We start from the raw sequence: 17,080 nt of genomic DNA, 5'->3' as shown, positions 1-17,080 counted from the left end.
AAGGCTCGTGCTGAGGTTAGAGGTTGGTAATGGATCAACAAAGATACAGAGATCTTACTGTGGCACTCCTTTCAAAGTAAAATACTTGGTGTGTGTGTGTGTGTGTAGTGTTTCTGTAAACGTTTCTCAATGACCTTCTGTGTAGTTGACAAGAGCCACACCCCTACTACTGACATCATCTTTTTATTCAAATTTTTGTATAAAAGATGATGTAGTCATTGTAGTCATTTTACAAAAGGAGTTGTGTGGTGGTATTAATGAAAAATATATACTTTTTTGTTCCACAATTAAAAGAAAGACAAGTTTGGAATGACATGAGCATGAGTTTTTGTATGACCTGTCCTTTAAATATAAGCACCCTTTATTAACATTTATAAACATTAGATTTTTTTTTATCAAAATGTTTTTTTTTCTTCGATCCATGCATGTAGTATATTCATGTTGTGTAAATATCTAAGCCAAGGGCCATTCTGTCAGTAAGCACTTCCCATTTTGAGATCTGTTTCTTTAAGAGAAGAGGGAGGAGGAGTGTGGACAGACTCTGGGTTTTGAACGCCTCTTTTTTTTAAACAGAAATTCCTCTCTCAAGAGTTTGGCATTTCCTTTGAGCTCACACACTGAGAGCCTGCTCTCCCGTTTCACACAGTGCTCACTTGTGACAAAAGGGGGGATTTTCAAACTTCCTGAATGAGAGGACTCCTCAGCACACGCCGCATCTGCAAAGAAACTTCTCTTAGCAAACTTCCTCTTACACAATCTGCTCGTGAGGGCTAAAAGAACATCAGCTCTGCCTTGTTTTCAGCATCTGGATGAGTGTTTCGGCATGGGCTAGCCCCAACTTTTCGCACAGAGCTGGAGTGGACTGGAGGAGAATGAGCGTTTACACTCTCAACCTTAGGTTGTTCTGGCCACTGGTCACTTGCATCCTCGCCGCTCTGCTGCTACTGCACCAGTACATCATCAGAGGATCCGAGGACCAAGGGAACGACTGCTCTGATCAGGGACCTGGAGCTGTCACACTCTTTAAATACATCCTAGCATTTATCTTGTGTTACTTCTTCATAAAATACTGCTCAACTCAACCTGGCTCTGCGAAGGGGGCTTTCCTCAAAGTCCCGGAGGGGCATGGAAAAGTAGGTGTCTCCAAGAGAGAGCTACTGGACGATCACTACGAGAGGCATGTGCGTCTCTCTCCACATGTGCTGGGCCACAGCAAAGCCCATGTTGCCAAGCTGGTGAGTGAACTTGTAAGGGTGGGTCGCACCGATGTCCCGCCGGAGTCTTCACTGGCTTTCCGGGGTGACTTCATCCAGATCGGCAGTTCCTACGAGGAGCACAAGGTTGGCTCACCTGACTGCTTCGACATCCTTGTGCCTCTGCGCGCACCTCGTGGGCTAAAACTGGAGGCCAGCATTTGCACTGACAAACATGGAGGGCCACCGATGTGCACTCTGAACACACCTCGCAAGGCGGAGTGGGCACGTCGTCACAAGGCCTTTACGAACACGTTTATGCACTTGGACAATGCTCAAAGTGTCTATAGGATGAGCCCAGATTCCATACAGCGCTGGTTTTACACGGCCACCCAGCGCTGCCTCGCTACTTTCCGTTACCTATTTGAGCAGCGCTGCTCCCTCAGCCTGTCTCTCAGTGAGGAGCAGCAAGTGCTCCTCCGTCTGACACCCCGCTCTGATTATGTCTGCTGCCACATCTCCATGGGCATTCGGCTGATCCCAGCCTTTCCTCTCGGTGATGGTGCCTTCTTGGTGGCAACCCGGCGAGGGCAACGAGGAGAAGACCTTTGGACAGTGTACTTTCCCAGGCAGGAGCAGAGACTGCTGGCCTGGCTGAAAGGTAGACTACCCTCCAGCTCCTGTCATCTGAAGTGCCTTCAACTCCTAAAAGAAGTGCGTAACCTCAGTGGGGAGATGCTGGACCAGAAGTCCGGAGCTGAATGGGGAGGAGTGCTTTCGTCCTATGCTCTGAAGACCACTTGGCTTCGTCTGCTGCTCAGTACGCCTCCTGATGCCTGGGATGAGCGCAACCTTGTGGACCGGCTGGATGATCTTCTACGCAGTTTAAGGGAGAGCCTACAGTCGCGGGCTCTCTGCCATTTACTCCTCGGAGGCGATAATGGGCTTCTGCCAGACTCTGTTGCTCTGCCCAAACTTGTGAAGGAGACTGTGCCCTCCAACCTGTGGGCAGAATTCAGTGACATCACCCTTGATATGGTCTCCGCCCGACTGGCCTACTCATGGAACCACCTCCCTCGCCTAATTCGCCTCGGGCGACCACAGAGGACCAGCCTTGGCAGAGGTGTTCACTGCAAATATGTTGATACAGAGTAAAGGTCAATTATAACTGGTGTTGCTGAACACATAGCGATGGCTTGCTACATATTAGTTAATGTTTTCAGAAATAATGTCACATATCTTTATCTTTTTTTGCACTTGACTTTTCAAAATTGAGTTAAACTAACTTGGGTTTTTTTTCTCAAAAGGTAACAGTCAAAGCACTAGATTAGAGCACAATAGTAGCATATAGGTACAGCAATACTTTTAACAAATTAGTCTCGGTACTGTAAAAATCAGTATTGTACTGTAATTGCAGGACCAACATTGAAAAGCAATGTCTGCAGGAAGGTAGCCCTCAAAGAGCAGGATTGGAGACACCTGAAGTAGGCATTAGTTTGGAGATGAAACTTATGCTTTTGAGAGCTGCTAGACTTGTTGACTCAGGGTGACCATGATGTCATGGTTATGGGGTAGTGAGCAGTCAAAACTGCATAAACACCAAAGTTTTTCCACACCCACACAGTATTAGTAATGCCCGCCTAAACAGATGAACATCCTGTTTTGAAGGGAAGAACTGCAGTGTGAACACTGTAAAAATCATCTGCTGGGTCTTACAGACCCAAGTATATTCTTTATTTTGAATAATTGAATAATAATGTTTCATACAATTTCAGTATTGCTTAATTGATTGTTAAAGTGTTCCTTTGTTGTGTCAGATCATCATTAGGGCTTTAGTTCACCTCAGTTTATTACCTTAATTGGCACACTTGAGTGTAAGACAATGGTGGCATAGCTTCACTTCATCTTGCCTGTCTACAGGGACCCCATTATGCGTGCAAGTGCTCTTTTCCCTCAGAGACATGGTTCTATAGGTTGTCACCATAGAAACACTCTACCTCAGCCCAGGGTCACTTATTTATGCAATAGCTTTAGTTTTAATGGCTGATTGTGTTGCATTGCATTTTCTTTCAGAAAGGCAGCAGAGATCCTTATTGAACTCTTGCCGGTACTGAGTCTAACAGGGTTAGTTTGTTAGTCTCTTTCCTGCTCAAACCTCATCCATCTACCTGTTATTGAACAAAGTGCTCCACTGTAAAATGTGATCAGTTGAATTAACTTAAAATTATTAAGTAAAAAAACATAATGTGTAACAAAAAAATTTAACTTGACAATTCCACATAACTACATTTTTTCAATTTCGCATGACGTATTTATTTACTTAATAATTTTAAGGCAACATGTTACCTCACTTTTTTAAGTTAAGTCAACTGATCACTTTTTACAGTGTGGTAATTTATGTCAGGCATATCTTAGTTTAATCAACTTTGCAGGGAAATGTTTGTGGTACCTAAGCAAATTTCTTTGCAGCTTATTTGTGTCTGTTGCCTAAAAGCAGAACAGAAAATGAAATAAGGAAATGAAAAAGGACATGCTCTAAAAACAATGTAAGTTGTAGTCCAAAACAATATAAAATACAGATGAGCTCATGTTGAATGTATATGTATATTAATTTAATGTATATTTGGTACTGTATATGAATGTAAGTTGATTGTAAAACAAATTGTACTTGATGTACATAGTAAAAGTGTGTGTGTGTGTGTGTGTGTGTGTGTGTGTGTGTGTGTGTGTGTGTGTGTGTGTGTGTGTGTGTGTGTGTGTGTGTGTGTGTGTGTGTGTGTGTGTGTGTGTGTGTGTGTGTGTGTGTGTGTGTGTGTGTGTGTGTGTGTGTGTGTGTGTGTGTGTGTGTGTGTGTGTGTGTGTGTGTGTGTGTGTGTGTGTGTGTGTGTGTGTGTGTGTGTGTGTGTGTGTGTGTGTGTGTGTGTGTGGTAGTTGATATAATTTATATATGTATTTTAATACATTGATTGAAATAAATATCTATATTTTGGACTGCACAGAGTTTGGTTGAAAAGTTGTTGATTGTAATACCTTAAACAATTGTTTCTTTTTTGACAGTGATAGAGAACATGGAGACAGTATCGAAAGACTGCACGTTGTGTCAGCAATTAATTTTTATTTGCCATATCTTTTTCTATAAGCAGATTGTCTCAGTGAAAAGAAATATACATGCTTAAGGTACACAATATCTTATAAAAAAAATCTCTTTGTGTAGTTCTGTTTAGATCACCTCTAAAGTACAGTCATATTTGTCACATCGCACAGTGCAACATGTTCTATTTAATGTTTTTATTTTCATAATTATAAAAATGCAAACGGGTTAACTTTTCACTCAGACACAGGCACAGTAATTATCGTCTGTATAGTCTTGTTTGGCAGTGTTTATTTTCAATAGAGTGTTATGTTTAGAGCAATGTGGCTCAGTGTAAATTATACTGTGGCTCAAAGCTAGTGCTCTCTAACATAAGGACATCATCTCATCCTTTCTAATTATCATTTAATTTATGCACTTGCTTGCAGGATTTGATTTGTTGGAAAAGTAGACCACAGCTGTAATCTGACGTCATGGACGCATGATTGAATAGGAACGTGGGTGCCACCATGAGGTCAGTATCTGTTTAGGGGACAAATAATTTAGGATAAAAAGATTTTGATTAAAATCAGTCCATTCTGCTTTTAACAACCTCACAGCATTCAAGTTAAAATGCTCTGTATCTTTCTGGTTCTCTCTAATGATCTCAAATGTGACACTTCTTGGGTGTAAGTGGGTCTTATCCATTCTCTTTGAACCCAGTCATTTGGACATTAGAATAGATATATGGCAGCTACAATTAAATGAATAGATCACCCAAAATTTCTGTAATCATTTACTTCATATCATGCTCAAACTGCTCAATGAAACTGGATGGGTGCCATTTACATTCATGCATTTAGAAGACACTTCGAGGAAAGCGAGGAACATAAGTAATTTGTGTTGAGTTCCAACAATATACCAGCATCTGTCACACTCGAAAAATGACAAAAAAATCACAAAAGTAAATGCAAGCTTTCTGAAGACAAAAACCTAATATGACAGCAGAGGTCACTGTAAGTCAGATTTTTATGAGACGTGCCTTTCAACATGTTTTCTAGAGCAGAAAAAATTAAATCTCTAATTCTAATCTAATCTATGTAACTCTAATTTCTAATTCTATCTACATCCAACTGTTTATCATGTCATACTTCCAACCTAAAATTTAAATGTTTACACATGTGGTTTTCACCTAAAATCTGTCTTTTACATGAAGCAGTTTCTTAGTTATTTCAAACGCTGTGGTTTAATGGAACACTTCTATTCTATTCTACTCTGTGCCAGTCTGCAACTTCCTAGGTAAGTCTCAGTTCCTCCCAAGGTTCCTTTTATATTTACTTCTAGTTTTTCCTTGCCCCTGGCACTCTTTGCCTAACTAGATAGTTTGTAAAGCACTGTTTTACTCTATACACTTGTGTTTGTACAATTGTATTGTGAAAAGCTCTCTAGAAATGTATTGAAGTAAATGAAATACAAAAGTTGACGTTTGTGATTTTTATTTTTATTTTATTTTAAGAAGGGTTGTGCTCACCCAGGCTGCATTTATTTGATCAAAATACAGTAATATTTTGAATTGTTATTACAATAAAAAAGTTATAATTTAATGTATTTTTAAAAGTAATTTATTAATGTCAAAGCTGAATTTTCAGCATCATACTTCAGTCGTCAGTGTCACATGATCCTTCAGAAATCATTCTAATATAATGATTTGCTGCTCAAGAAACATTTATTATTATGATCAGTGTTAAAAGCAGTTGTGCTGCTTAATATTTTTGTAGAAACCATGATACATTTTTTTCCCGGGATTCTTTGATGAATAGAAAGTTCAAAAGAATAACAGTTATTCGAAATAGAAATATTTTATAACATTTGAAAAGTCTTTTTCTGTCACTTTCGATCAATTGAATGCATCCTTGCTAAATAAAAGAATTCATTTATTTAAAAAAATAAAACCTCTAAAGGTGCTTCGAACACTCTCTGTGAAACTCTACACCCCATAACCTGACATGCTCAGTACATGCGTAGTTTCATCTGGTGAGCGAGGCCGTTCTGTGTCGGAACAGCTGACACAGCTACAGGTTGTGTGCCCCTACCGTTTCCAAGGAAACTTACTTTAAAGTTCCTTGTGATCCACCCACTCAGGTTACAACGCTGCACCAGGAATGACCATCATATACAGCTTATAGACTCTCCAAAATGACTTGTGCGTCACGTTTTAAAGATGGTAGCACGTCTGCGTACCTCAGTCACAGAGCAGCAGCAGGTGGCCGCACAGACCCCGGCTCTCATAAACTCCCCGTGTAACATGTTGCCGTGGCAGCAATTAGCCCGTTCACCTGCCCATCTCTCCTCAGCCTCTCCGCTCTGTTCGTGGTGAAGTGAACAACAAGTGGTTGCAGCCAGCGAGGTGTTGTAAAAACGGACCGGAGGAGGCGGGAAGGGATGCGCACAACAGATTTGATATACATCAGTGCTTCTGCAAACCTGGATGAGTCACTGGTCTCTGAAAGAAACACAGGGCAGGAGGGGGAAGGAAGGAGGGGAGGAGGGCACTGCTCTCTCCAGGGAGAGGAGAGCTGGCTGTCTTGCGTGTCATTTCTGAGGACTAGGCACGACTGGAGAGGGAGGCAGGAAAGAGAGGGAGATTAGGAGTGTCTGGGTGGGTGGGATTGAAGATGATGGGGAGGAAGAGGAGATAGAGAGATAGCTAGACAGGGAAGAGGGGTTTGTTTGTTGTTTTGTATTTGGCTCATCACTCTTGAAGTAGATTTTGTTAGGCTGGATAGAGGAACCAAGTCCGTAGAGACCTGAATTCATTACTCGAGTCACATCTACAGATTTTTCCCCTCTCTTTTCTCTTTCTCTCGCTCTCTTTTTTTTTTTACTGAGTAAATCTGGATCCAGAGAGTGTCATGTTGCTCTGGATGGGAAGTGAGACAGTGGGGCGAGAGTAAGAGGAGGATGGCGTACACACAGGTGAGTCCCGGTCGCTACTGCCGAGCGCACACTTTCCCATCTGGATCCTTTTGGATTGCACTTTTCATCTTTATGTATCTTCCTTTGCTCATTCCTTCATAATCTGATTTTTTTTTTCATCTGACGATTATTTCTGGTCAAGGCCTAAAACCATTTCAGGTTGTGTATGTATGATTTTGTGTGTATTTATTCACTTTAATTTCTTATTATTTATGGAATATTAGGATTTGATTAGTTAATTTTAAAAATATGCGTGTGAACATATTTCTACATTATATACATTAAAAACTAAATGGCAATTCATTTATGTGGGATTTGGGATGTCAGTAATGTTTTCATTTAAAACAGTATAGGCTACAGACAGACTCACTGATGTTATTTGTGATTTAAGTACGTATGCAGCTTCTTTTTTTAATGTTTAAACTCTGTGGCGGTGGAGCTGTGCTAAAGACCCCTGGCATGGGGATAGCACTTGCTGGAACTGGCCATGTGGACCAGTGCGGACAGTGTCCCATCCCTCCTATATCAGTGACCCTAATGCGTCATCTCTGCCTGAGCCAGCGACAGCAAGGTGCGGGCTGGGAGGGACAGGAGTTCGTATCACTGTTGCCATGGTTACAGCCACAGCTAATTGCTTAGACAACATTGGGCAGATGATGAGGAGCAAGAGAGCTGGACTAAGGTTGAGAGCTGGAACAGGGGGTGGGGAATGGGAGATAAATCAACCTGTAGATATTCACAGGTGTTGAAAGGAAGGAATATAACAGTCCTGGGGGTGCATGAGTGTGTAAGCAGATGATGGTACCAATGATGGTAGACGTTTTTTTTTGTTTGTTTGTTTTTAATACAGATTAGTTAGAATGTGGCTTATTTTGATGCTCATCAAAATAAATTAGTGCAATAGCACTTTAGTGCAAAGGTGGATTATTACAGTGCTCTTATTTTAATACCCAAAATACAAAACAAGACAATATTTGAGGCTATTGGAACTTTTCCCTCACTGGATGTACCTTCAAAGTTTGGGGTCAGTTTTGATGTTTCTGAAAGGAGTCTCTTATTCACCAAGGCTGTGTTTATTTAATCAAAATACAGTAAAACTGTAATATTATTACAATTAAAAATAACTTTCTATTTGAATATATGAAGAGTTCAGATGCAAAAGCCTCTAAAAGCCACATTGGTCAAAAATGAGATAACGATACTGAGTGAATGCTCTCTGCATATAGTATACGTTCATAAAAATACTTTCACTTCCAACCCACTAAATCCCAGCCTCAGCCCATTCAGAAGTACTGGTACTTAGGTAGAAACCTATACATAGAAGCCTGACAAAAATGCTTATTTTAAAGAAAAACTTCAGACAGACTTATTATTTTAAAATGTAGTTTATTCCTGTGATGCAAAGCTGTATTTTCAGCATCATTACTCCAGTCTTCAGTGTCACATGATCCTTCAGAAATCGTTCTGATATGATGATTTGCTGCTCTATAAACATGTCTTATTATCAATGTTGAAAACAGTTGTGCAGCTGTTTTTTTTTTTTGTGGAAACTTTGATAATTTTTTCAGGATTCTTTGATGAATTACTTTAAGCAATGTAATTGTCACAGTTTGAGAGTATAAAGCCCAAAGAAGAAGATCAGACAAGATTAATTCAAAAATAAAGGTATTTAATCAAACAAACTCAGAGAATCCACAGGAAGAGTAACAGCATGTGATACACAAACAATAACCGACAGTCAGGGCAGAGAAATTAGGAACTTAGGCCACATCCACACAAAGCCAGAGTTTTCCCTATCCAATCTTTTTTTTTCCTTTGTCTCAAGAAATATCTGCGTACACATAAAACCACTGAAACTGACTCAAAACGATGTAGTATCCATGCCAGACCAGTATGTGGCGCTGTAATTCTGCCACAGAAATACACTAAAAATGGAGAAGAAGAGTTGTGGCTAGAAGGGGTACAGCCAAGGGGGTAGCCCAGCCCCCGGAAAGCGTACCACCCATAAGCGCGGCCATTGCTAACCAAGCCATCACCTGTTGTTAGCATCCCATTGGCTCCCATTCATCTTGGCCTCACTTTGACAGTGAATATCTTTACATCTGAGGCGTTTAAAGACTCCATTCATCCATTGTTTATTTCTAAACAAACACGACAATGTATAAAAGGCTCCATTATCAGATTGTGTTTTATTAACGCCAACACCTACCCCAACCCTAACCCTACCCTTACATTAATGCAAATACAGTAATTAAATAACGCAATATTGATGTGCGCATGCCCAGTGGCCGTAGCTGTATCCTTTCTAGGCTGAATCCGATATCACCCCCTATACCCTTAAATAGGGCACCATTTGAGGGGACAGCAATTTGTTGTGGTGTCCGACACCATAGTGGACGTTATTGAGTGCACTCATTCTATCCCACATTGCATCGCAATAACGAGTGTACAGCCGATGTACACACAGCGGCTGTCCGAATTCGCTCACTTGTTTTCATTCACTCCTTCAAGTGAACTGTATTAGTGGACTAAAGTAGGGAATAGTGATTGAGGGTTTAGGGGGTGAATTTGGGATTCAGCCCTAGTCTTTACCATGGGATGTGGTGTAATGACATCACCGTTTCACAAAATATATGGATTGGCTGTACACACGAACATGCAAGGGTGTCGGTTTCAGATTTATTCACTCTGAGTTTCAGGCTCCTATGTCGGATCCGTCTGGACAAAAGCTGATACGATACAAATTTTTTACGTATACAGCTAAACGTCTCCATGTGGACGGGGCCTTAAATACACACTGATAACGAACTAACTAACAGATGTGATGATCAGATGAATTGCCATAGTAACTAATGATGGTGGGAAACATGAACAAAGACAGCAGAAAATAATAAGAAGCAAACTAAAAGTCCATGATAATGAAACTAAACGAGCAAATGACTGAATATCCCTGACAGTAATGATATTTTTTTTTTACTTTCGAGCAATGTAATGCAAATTTCTTTCTAAAACATTCTTACTGACTCCATCATCATAAACATGAACATGATGAAATATTTGTAATTATATTGTTAATTTAAAAAAAAATATATGGCAAAAGGTTGCTAACAGATTTCATTAATATAAATTATTAAAATGTTGTATTTTTATTTAAATACAAATAGTGAACATTCAATAAAGACACCTGTTCTCTCACTGTGAAGTCTTTTTCTCTCTCTTTGCATGAACTCAACCCTCTGCTGAACTCAACCTTTGAAAAAGAACAGTTGGAGCCCATCAATGAGGTATGTACAGAAAATTTATTTATTCAACTCAATATTTTAACAATGATGTAGAAAAAATGGCTACTGTATTTTTATTGCAGCTCTGAGATCCTGTTTAACAATTTATCTGTACATGCACGACCCCAAATAAGTTAGAAATTTGGTGAGAAGCTTGACACCCTCAGACCTTTCCGACCATTAAATGCTTGTGAAAAATAAACTTTCGTCCATTCATTAAAAAAAAAGAAAGAAAAAGATTGTTTACACACAATCAGAGTTGCATCTTGACCTTTTCTGTCTTTTTTTTTCTTTTCTTTTTTTTACCATCAACATCCTGTTTCAAGTCTTTTATTATTTAACCAACCATAGGCACATATTCAGCCACAGCGGAGGTGAGAGTGACTTGGCTTTTTGGAGCGAGTAATCTTTATGATTTTCTTGTGTTCTTTTGTCTCTTTGGAATCAGTTAGTCTAAATTAAGCAAGTTGTGATGTGAAAAGACTAACATCTCTTTCATGAATGACCTCTTTTCATACATCTGGCCAACCTAACTGACTGAGTAATGTTTGTCCCGCCCCAGTTTTCTGTTTCAGTTGGAAGCATGTCATAATGGGAAACACACACTATAAACAACACACTATTGTTCAAATTGTTTTTGTTTTTGTTGTTGAAAGAAGTATCTATTATTATAATTTAAATAACTGTTTCTATTTTTATATATTTTAAAATGTAATTCATTCCTGTGATGGCAAAGCTGGATTTTCAGCATCATTACTCCAGTCTTCAGTGTCACATGATCCTTCAGAAATCATTCGAATATGATGATTTGCTGCTCATTAAACATTTATTATTATCAGTGTTGAAAACAGTTGTGCTGCTTAATGTTTTGTGGAAACCGTGATCATTTATTTTAGCATTCTTTGAGGAATAGAAAGTTCAAAAGATAATAATTCATTTGAAATAGAAATCTTTTATAACATTATAGATGTCCTTACTGTCACTTTTGATCAATTTAATGCATCCTTAAATACAATTATTCATTTCTTTCATAAATATTTTGGTCACACTTTATATTAGGTGTCTTTAACTACTATGTACTTGTATCAAAAAAAGTACAATGTAGTTATTGTTTTGATGTTGTATTGCAAAACACTTTTACGGGTAAGGTAAGTTAGAGGTCGGGAGGTATGGGTAGGTTTAAGGGTGTGTTGAGGAATAAGGGAAGGTCAACAGAGTAATTACAGCTGTAATTACATGCAGGTATTTTTTAAAAATATAAGTACATACAAAACATGTATGTACACTGTACTAAATTCCTTATATATATCTTCATATGGATAGCATTTCTATGTGTATTACGTAGTTGTGTACGTACTGCGCGCTGACGGCAGTTCTGTCATCGCGTCTTTGTTTACTTTCAGTTTCATTTCTGCCGCCGTCTTCTACCAGTGGTAAATACTAAACCACATTTTATCACTTCTGTTGCCTAATGGCTGTATGTTTGACATGTAAATGGTCATCCTGACGAAATATAAACCAGTCAAACGATCTTCTGTCTCCTGTCACACTTCTTACCGGAGTTCCGTAGTGGACTGGCACTCCACCTAACTTCAGAAAATAGTAGTCCTTTACATTTGGTCCTTCGAGCCGGATGCTATAGCCACTACGGTGACATGGAGCCACAGACACCACGTTATTCACTAGATACCACGTATGCAGCTCAACTGCAAGCCAGAGCTCGTCAGATACCTTCATACTTGCAGGCTTATGAGGTAGCCTTGCCCAAATCCCTTCTGCCAGTTTCTGGGCCTTACGAGCCATATCAGCAGCCAAAGACGGACCATGCAGCGGCATCGTTGACCCTCAGTGGGCAGGCCGAGCCCGCCTCGACTGGGGTACAGCCGACTAGGCACGAGTTATCATCTTTGCAGTATGGACCAGGTCCTGCCATAGTCAGTCGGGACGGTATAGACGCTGGGCTCAGTGGTCTAGTGGAGCAGCTAGATGTTATGAGATCTCCTTCCTCTTCCCGTTACACATCTCCAGTACCACATTACAGATACAACAGCCAGTCAGAGTGTGAGTCGTTAAGTAGTGGCACTGTTTCTCCCTTCGCTGGGCGAATGGAACAGGTTCAAGCTTACTCAACACCCGTAGTTAGGCCAAAGGCTACTGCAGTTCCAGCCATCCCGTTACTGGATTCGGAGCCACTCACTCCATGCCTTGGGGTACCCAGGGACGTCTCCCAGCGGTCAGGATGGAGGCAGACATCTCCGACTACAGCTCATATGGTGTACAGCACACCCACATCTCAACCCTTTATTCAGCTGCCAGCAGCGATCAATGTGAGGCAGACGCCAGTAGCATGCAGTGCAACGTCCTCTTCTGCCTCCTACAACCTCATATCATCTTTGCCGCAAACCATCACATCAGTGAAGCTACCTATATCCACGACCGTACGCAATACTCCGGTGCCACCAGTCTACCAATTACAGATCCCTGCACATAGCCAGTTACAGTACCAACCAACACCTGCGCCAGATCTGTATCAGCCTTCACCCATGGGATATTATGCACCTCAGCCCCTTAGTCAGTATTCGGTGCAGAACTGGTATCCTTCTTCAGCGGCACATACTGGGCTGTTTCCGCCATCACATGCATATCCAGTATGCCAGCCAGCACCTGCGGCACCTGCACTTCAACCAGTCCCAGTCCCATCGCTGCCAAAACTTGTAAATGACAGTGAAAGAGAGTTCACAGACCTGAAGATAGCCCTCGACAATCTGCTGAACCCCCACACTGAGCTCACAGAACACTACAAATATCGTGTGCTGATGGAGCAGTTGGTTCTGGAAGAAGCTAGACTGATAGCCCAAGCGTGTCGTCACCATCCTGCACCTTACACAGCAGCTATGGCAGCTCTGCAGCGCCAATATGGCCAACCACACCAGCTAGCACAAAGCGAAGTTGCGGCTCTAATGAACTCACCAGATATCAGGGCTGGAGATTCGAAAGCATTCCAGAACTTTGCTCTAAACGTTGATCTTCTAGTGGGTATGCTTACATCTCTGGAGGGACCACAAGGAAGAGAGCTTACCTGTACCGGTCATGTTGACAGGCTGCTTAGTAAACTCCCTAAACACTACAGGGATGGTTTCATAGAGCACCTCCAGTTACGGGGAAGACTGAGTACAGACAGTCTTAATCCATATAATTTGCATGACCTTGCGGAGTGGCTGAAGGTCAAGGCCGAGGCTCAACGGCTTTCATCGAAGATGGCTCAACGCTACCACACTGAGAAGGCTCCAGCGCCACGTAGGGAGCGTCCATCTATTATTAAGCCGCACACCCGGGCCATCTCTGTTTATCATGGTAGTCATCAGCCCAAGGAGGTTAAAGACGTACACCCTGTCATTACCGAGATTCTTCCACACCAGCAACCACTCAAGGGAACCAAGCGCCTGTGTTTATTCTGTCACAGCGAAGAGCACTACCTCTCTCAGTGCAGTAAGATTGTTGAATGCCCTCTTGAGCGACTTGTCAAGTGGATAAAGGAAGGTAAGAGATGCTGGAAATGCGGACGCACCAGCCACAATTGTAACGAGTGCACTTTGAAGAAACCATGTGGGGAATGTGGGGACGTACATCTCAGGGTTCTGCACCGCATAGCACAACAAGGCCCGAGCATCATGCTAGTGACAACATCAAGTGACCGCATCTACGTGACGCCACCTAGCCATACAGGACGTGTTTTCCTTAAGGTTACCCCCGTGCTGCTGTGGAAAGGCGAAAAGTCTATACCAACCTATGCTATTCTTGATGACGGTGCACAGCGCAGCATTATTCTCCCCGCGGCGGTCCAGCAGCTAGGACTAAAGGGCAAAAGGGAGGTTATGGCCCTTCGCACCATCCGCCATGATGTTACCCAGTTGGAGGGACAGTCAGTCCACTTTCAGCTCTCACCACAGTCCAGACCGAAAGAGAGGTACAACCTGGCTGGTGTATTCTCTGCACCTCTCCTGACCTTGACTGAACAGACGTACCCTACCAAGAGGCTTCAGCGGAGCTACAGTCACCTAAAGGATATTCCTCTTCCATCATTCAGTAAGATTCAGCCCCTTCTCTTAATTGGATCCGATTACCCAAGCCTAATCACTGCAAAGGAGCCCATCAGATTAGGCCCAGATGGCGGCCCAGCAGCTGTACATACACAGCTTGGTTGGGTTCTGCAGGGACCAGACGGGCTTCTTCCGCACCAAGTGTCACCTCAGCAATGTTTGCTTACTTCCCTTTCATCAGTGCGAGATCCTATTCTCCAACAGGTCGAACAGTTGTGGCAGTTGGTCATCCTTCCTTACCGCAACGAGAAGCTGGTAGTGCGTTCCCGGCAGGACCAAATAGCCATGGAGCTACTGGAGAACAGAACTCAGCGAGTGGAAGTGGATGGAATCTGGCGTTATGCTACCCCCCTCATACGCACACCAAATGCACCACAATTGAAGGGTACCAGGGATTCAGTTTTACCCAATCTCAGGGGCACGGAGAAACGCTTGAGCAGAGATCCAGGAAAAGCTAAGGTTTATGAGGCTGAGATCCAGAAGCTCTTAGATGCAGGATATGTAGTCAAGGTCCCGCTAGAGGTTCTACATGCAGATAAGGAAACGTGGTTCATTCCACATCATCTTGTCCACCACAATGGTAAAGACAGACTTGTTTTCAACTGTTCCTTTGTCCATCAAGGTCTCTCCCTCAACCAGCAGCTCCTTCCTGGCCCTTGCCTTGGTGCTTCATTACTAGGAGTCCTGATTCGATTCCGACAGTATCCAGTCGCTATCAGCGGCGACATACGGGCAATGTTTCATCAAGTGAGACTCCTGCCAGAGGACAAACCTCTTCTGAGGTTCATTTGGCGAAACATGCGGAAAGGAGATCAGCCTGAAGTCTATCAGTGGGAAGTCTTGCCCTTCGGAACAACCTGCAGCCCATGCTGTGCGACCTTTGCGCTGCAGAAGCACGTCAGAGACCAGCAGGCCGGTGATGAAGGAGTGAGACAGTCCATAGAAAAGAGCTTCTATGTGGACAACTGCTTACAGAGCCTCCCCACTGTGGAACAAGCCAGGCAGTTAGTCAGCAAGATGAGATCCTTTCTCGCCTCTGGGGGGTTTGAAATACGGCAGTGGGCCAGCAACACCCCCTCTGTTGTTGAGCAGTTACCCGCAAATGCGAAAGCACAGAGTATAGAACTATGGCTGCAGAAGAATCATTCCGACCCTCAGGAGCCAGCTCTAGGTCTGATGTGGCACTGCCTAGATGATCGCCTGGGTTACAGACACCGCCCAACGTCAGAGTGTCTCCCAACCATGAGGCACATTTACAAAGTCCTGGCGTCCCAATATGACCCTTTGGGGTTTATCAGCCCCTTCACCACCAGGGCTAAAGTTCTAGTCCAAAAGCTCTGGGCTAAACCAAGAAGTTGGGATGATCCTAACCTTCCCACAGATCTTCTTGAGAGATGGAGAGCTTGGGAACATGAGTTACCTAACCTCACTAAGGTAGTGTTTCCCCGTTGTTACATCCCTTCACATTTCAAGGAGGAGACATCAAGATTCAGCTTGCACGTTTTCAGTGATGCGGCTGAGGTGGCGTACGGAGCTGTAGCGTACCTGCTTATCGAGCAACAGGGTGAAATCCACTCCTCCTTCATGATGGCCAGGTCGAGGGTAGCTCCCAAGCGGCAACTGACGATACCACGGTTGGAACTCTGTGCAGCCCTGGCGGGTGCGCAGCTCGCTAAGCTTCTATTGCAAGAGCTGACCATCCACATTGAGACAACGACACTCTGGACCGACTCTACTACTGTCTTGACCTGGATACAGTCGGAGTCCTGCAGGTATAAAGTCTTCGGCGGCACTAGAGTGGCTGAGATCCAGGAGTTGACTGACCTGCATTCATGGAGATATGTGGACTCAGCGAATAACCCGGCAGACGACATCACCCGTGGGAAGACACTCGTAGAGCTGGCAAGTCCCAGTCGGTGGAATCAGGGACCTCATTTCCTCCGTGGATCACCAGATCAGTGGCCGGCGACACCTCCTATGGAGAATCGAGATGATTCCTCAGAAACCAGGAAGGCCGTATTCTGTGGGTTAACTGTTGATGGCCAGAATCCACAAATGCCTGACACAGCTCGATTCACCTCCTGGAAAGCCCTGGTTAAAGCAACTCACCAGTCCCTTCACGGGGCGGCTACCCTTGATGCAGGAACACCAAGTCCTGATTTTCGAAGCTCTGAAGCAGCTCTCCTGAGTCAGTCTCAATCTGAGTCCTTCCCTCTGGAGTTCAAGGCTTTGGAGGCAGGTAAACCAGTTCCCCTTTCTAGTCGTTTGAACACCCTAGCCCCGGAGTTTGATCAGGTATTGCGTTTAATCCGAGTTGGGGGACGACTCCGAAGGTTGGAAGGCCTGAGTTCTACTGAGACTCACCCGGTAGTGCTAGACCCTCATCATGCCATCACTAAGCTCCTCATTCAGGACTTTGATGAACGCTTGCTTCATCCAGGGCCGGACAGAGTTTTTGCT

The 17,080-nt window shown here is 43.0% G+C and overlaps 2 protein-coding genes across 2 annotated transcripts in view; both read left to right on the top strand.

The window, feature by feature from the left end:
- Positions 1–600: 600 nt before the first annotated feature.
- itpripl2 (ITPRIP like 2) lies at positions 601–5,744 on the top strand. The gene is made up of 3 exons (XM_079829295.1): positions 601–3,739; positions 4,251–4,370; positions 4,713–5,744. Exon 1 carries the CDS (start codon positions 810–812, stop codon positions 2,346–2,348), a length of 1,539 nt encoding a protein of 512 aa, XP_079685421.1. The 5' UTR covers positions 601–809; the 3' UTR covers positions 2,349–3,739; positions 4,251–4,370; positions 4,713–5,744.
- A 1,954-nt stretch (positions 5,745–7,698) lies between these two features.
- syt17 (synaptotagmin XVII) overlaps positions 7,699–17,080 on the top strand; it is a gene marked incomplete at its 5' end in the record, with an annotated part of 34,131 nt that continues 24,749 nt past the window's right edge. The window contains 2 exons of the mRNA XM_079810685.1: positions 7,699–7,836; positions 10,443–10,523. Coding sequence (XP_079666811.1) covers positions 7,699–7,836; positions 10,443–10,523 — 219 coding nt within the window. The remainder of the gene's footprint in view (positions 7,837–10,442; positions 10,524–17,080) is intronic.

Source organism: Gobio gobio (assembly GCF_949357685.1).
Source record: "Gobio gobio genome assembly, chromosome: 1".
In the NCBI taxonomy this organism is placed as follows: domain Eukaryota; kingdom Metazoa; phylum Chordata; class Actinopteri; order Cypriniformes; family Gobionidae; genus Gobio; species Gobio gobio.
The sequence above is the reverse complement of the archived record's forward strand: the minus strand, read 5'-3'. Positions and strand labels throughout refer to the sequence as shown.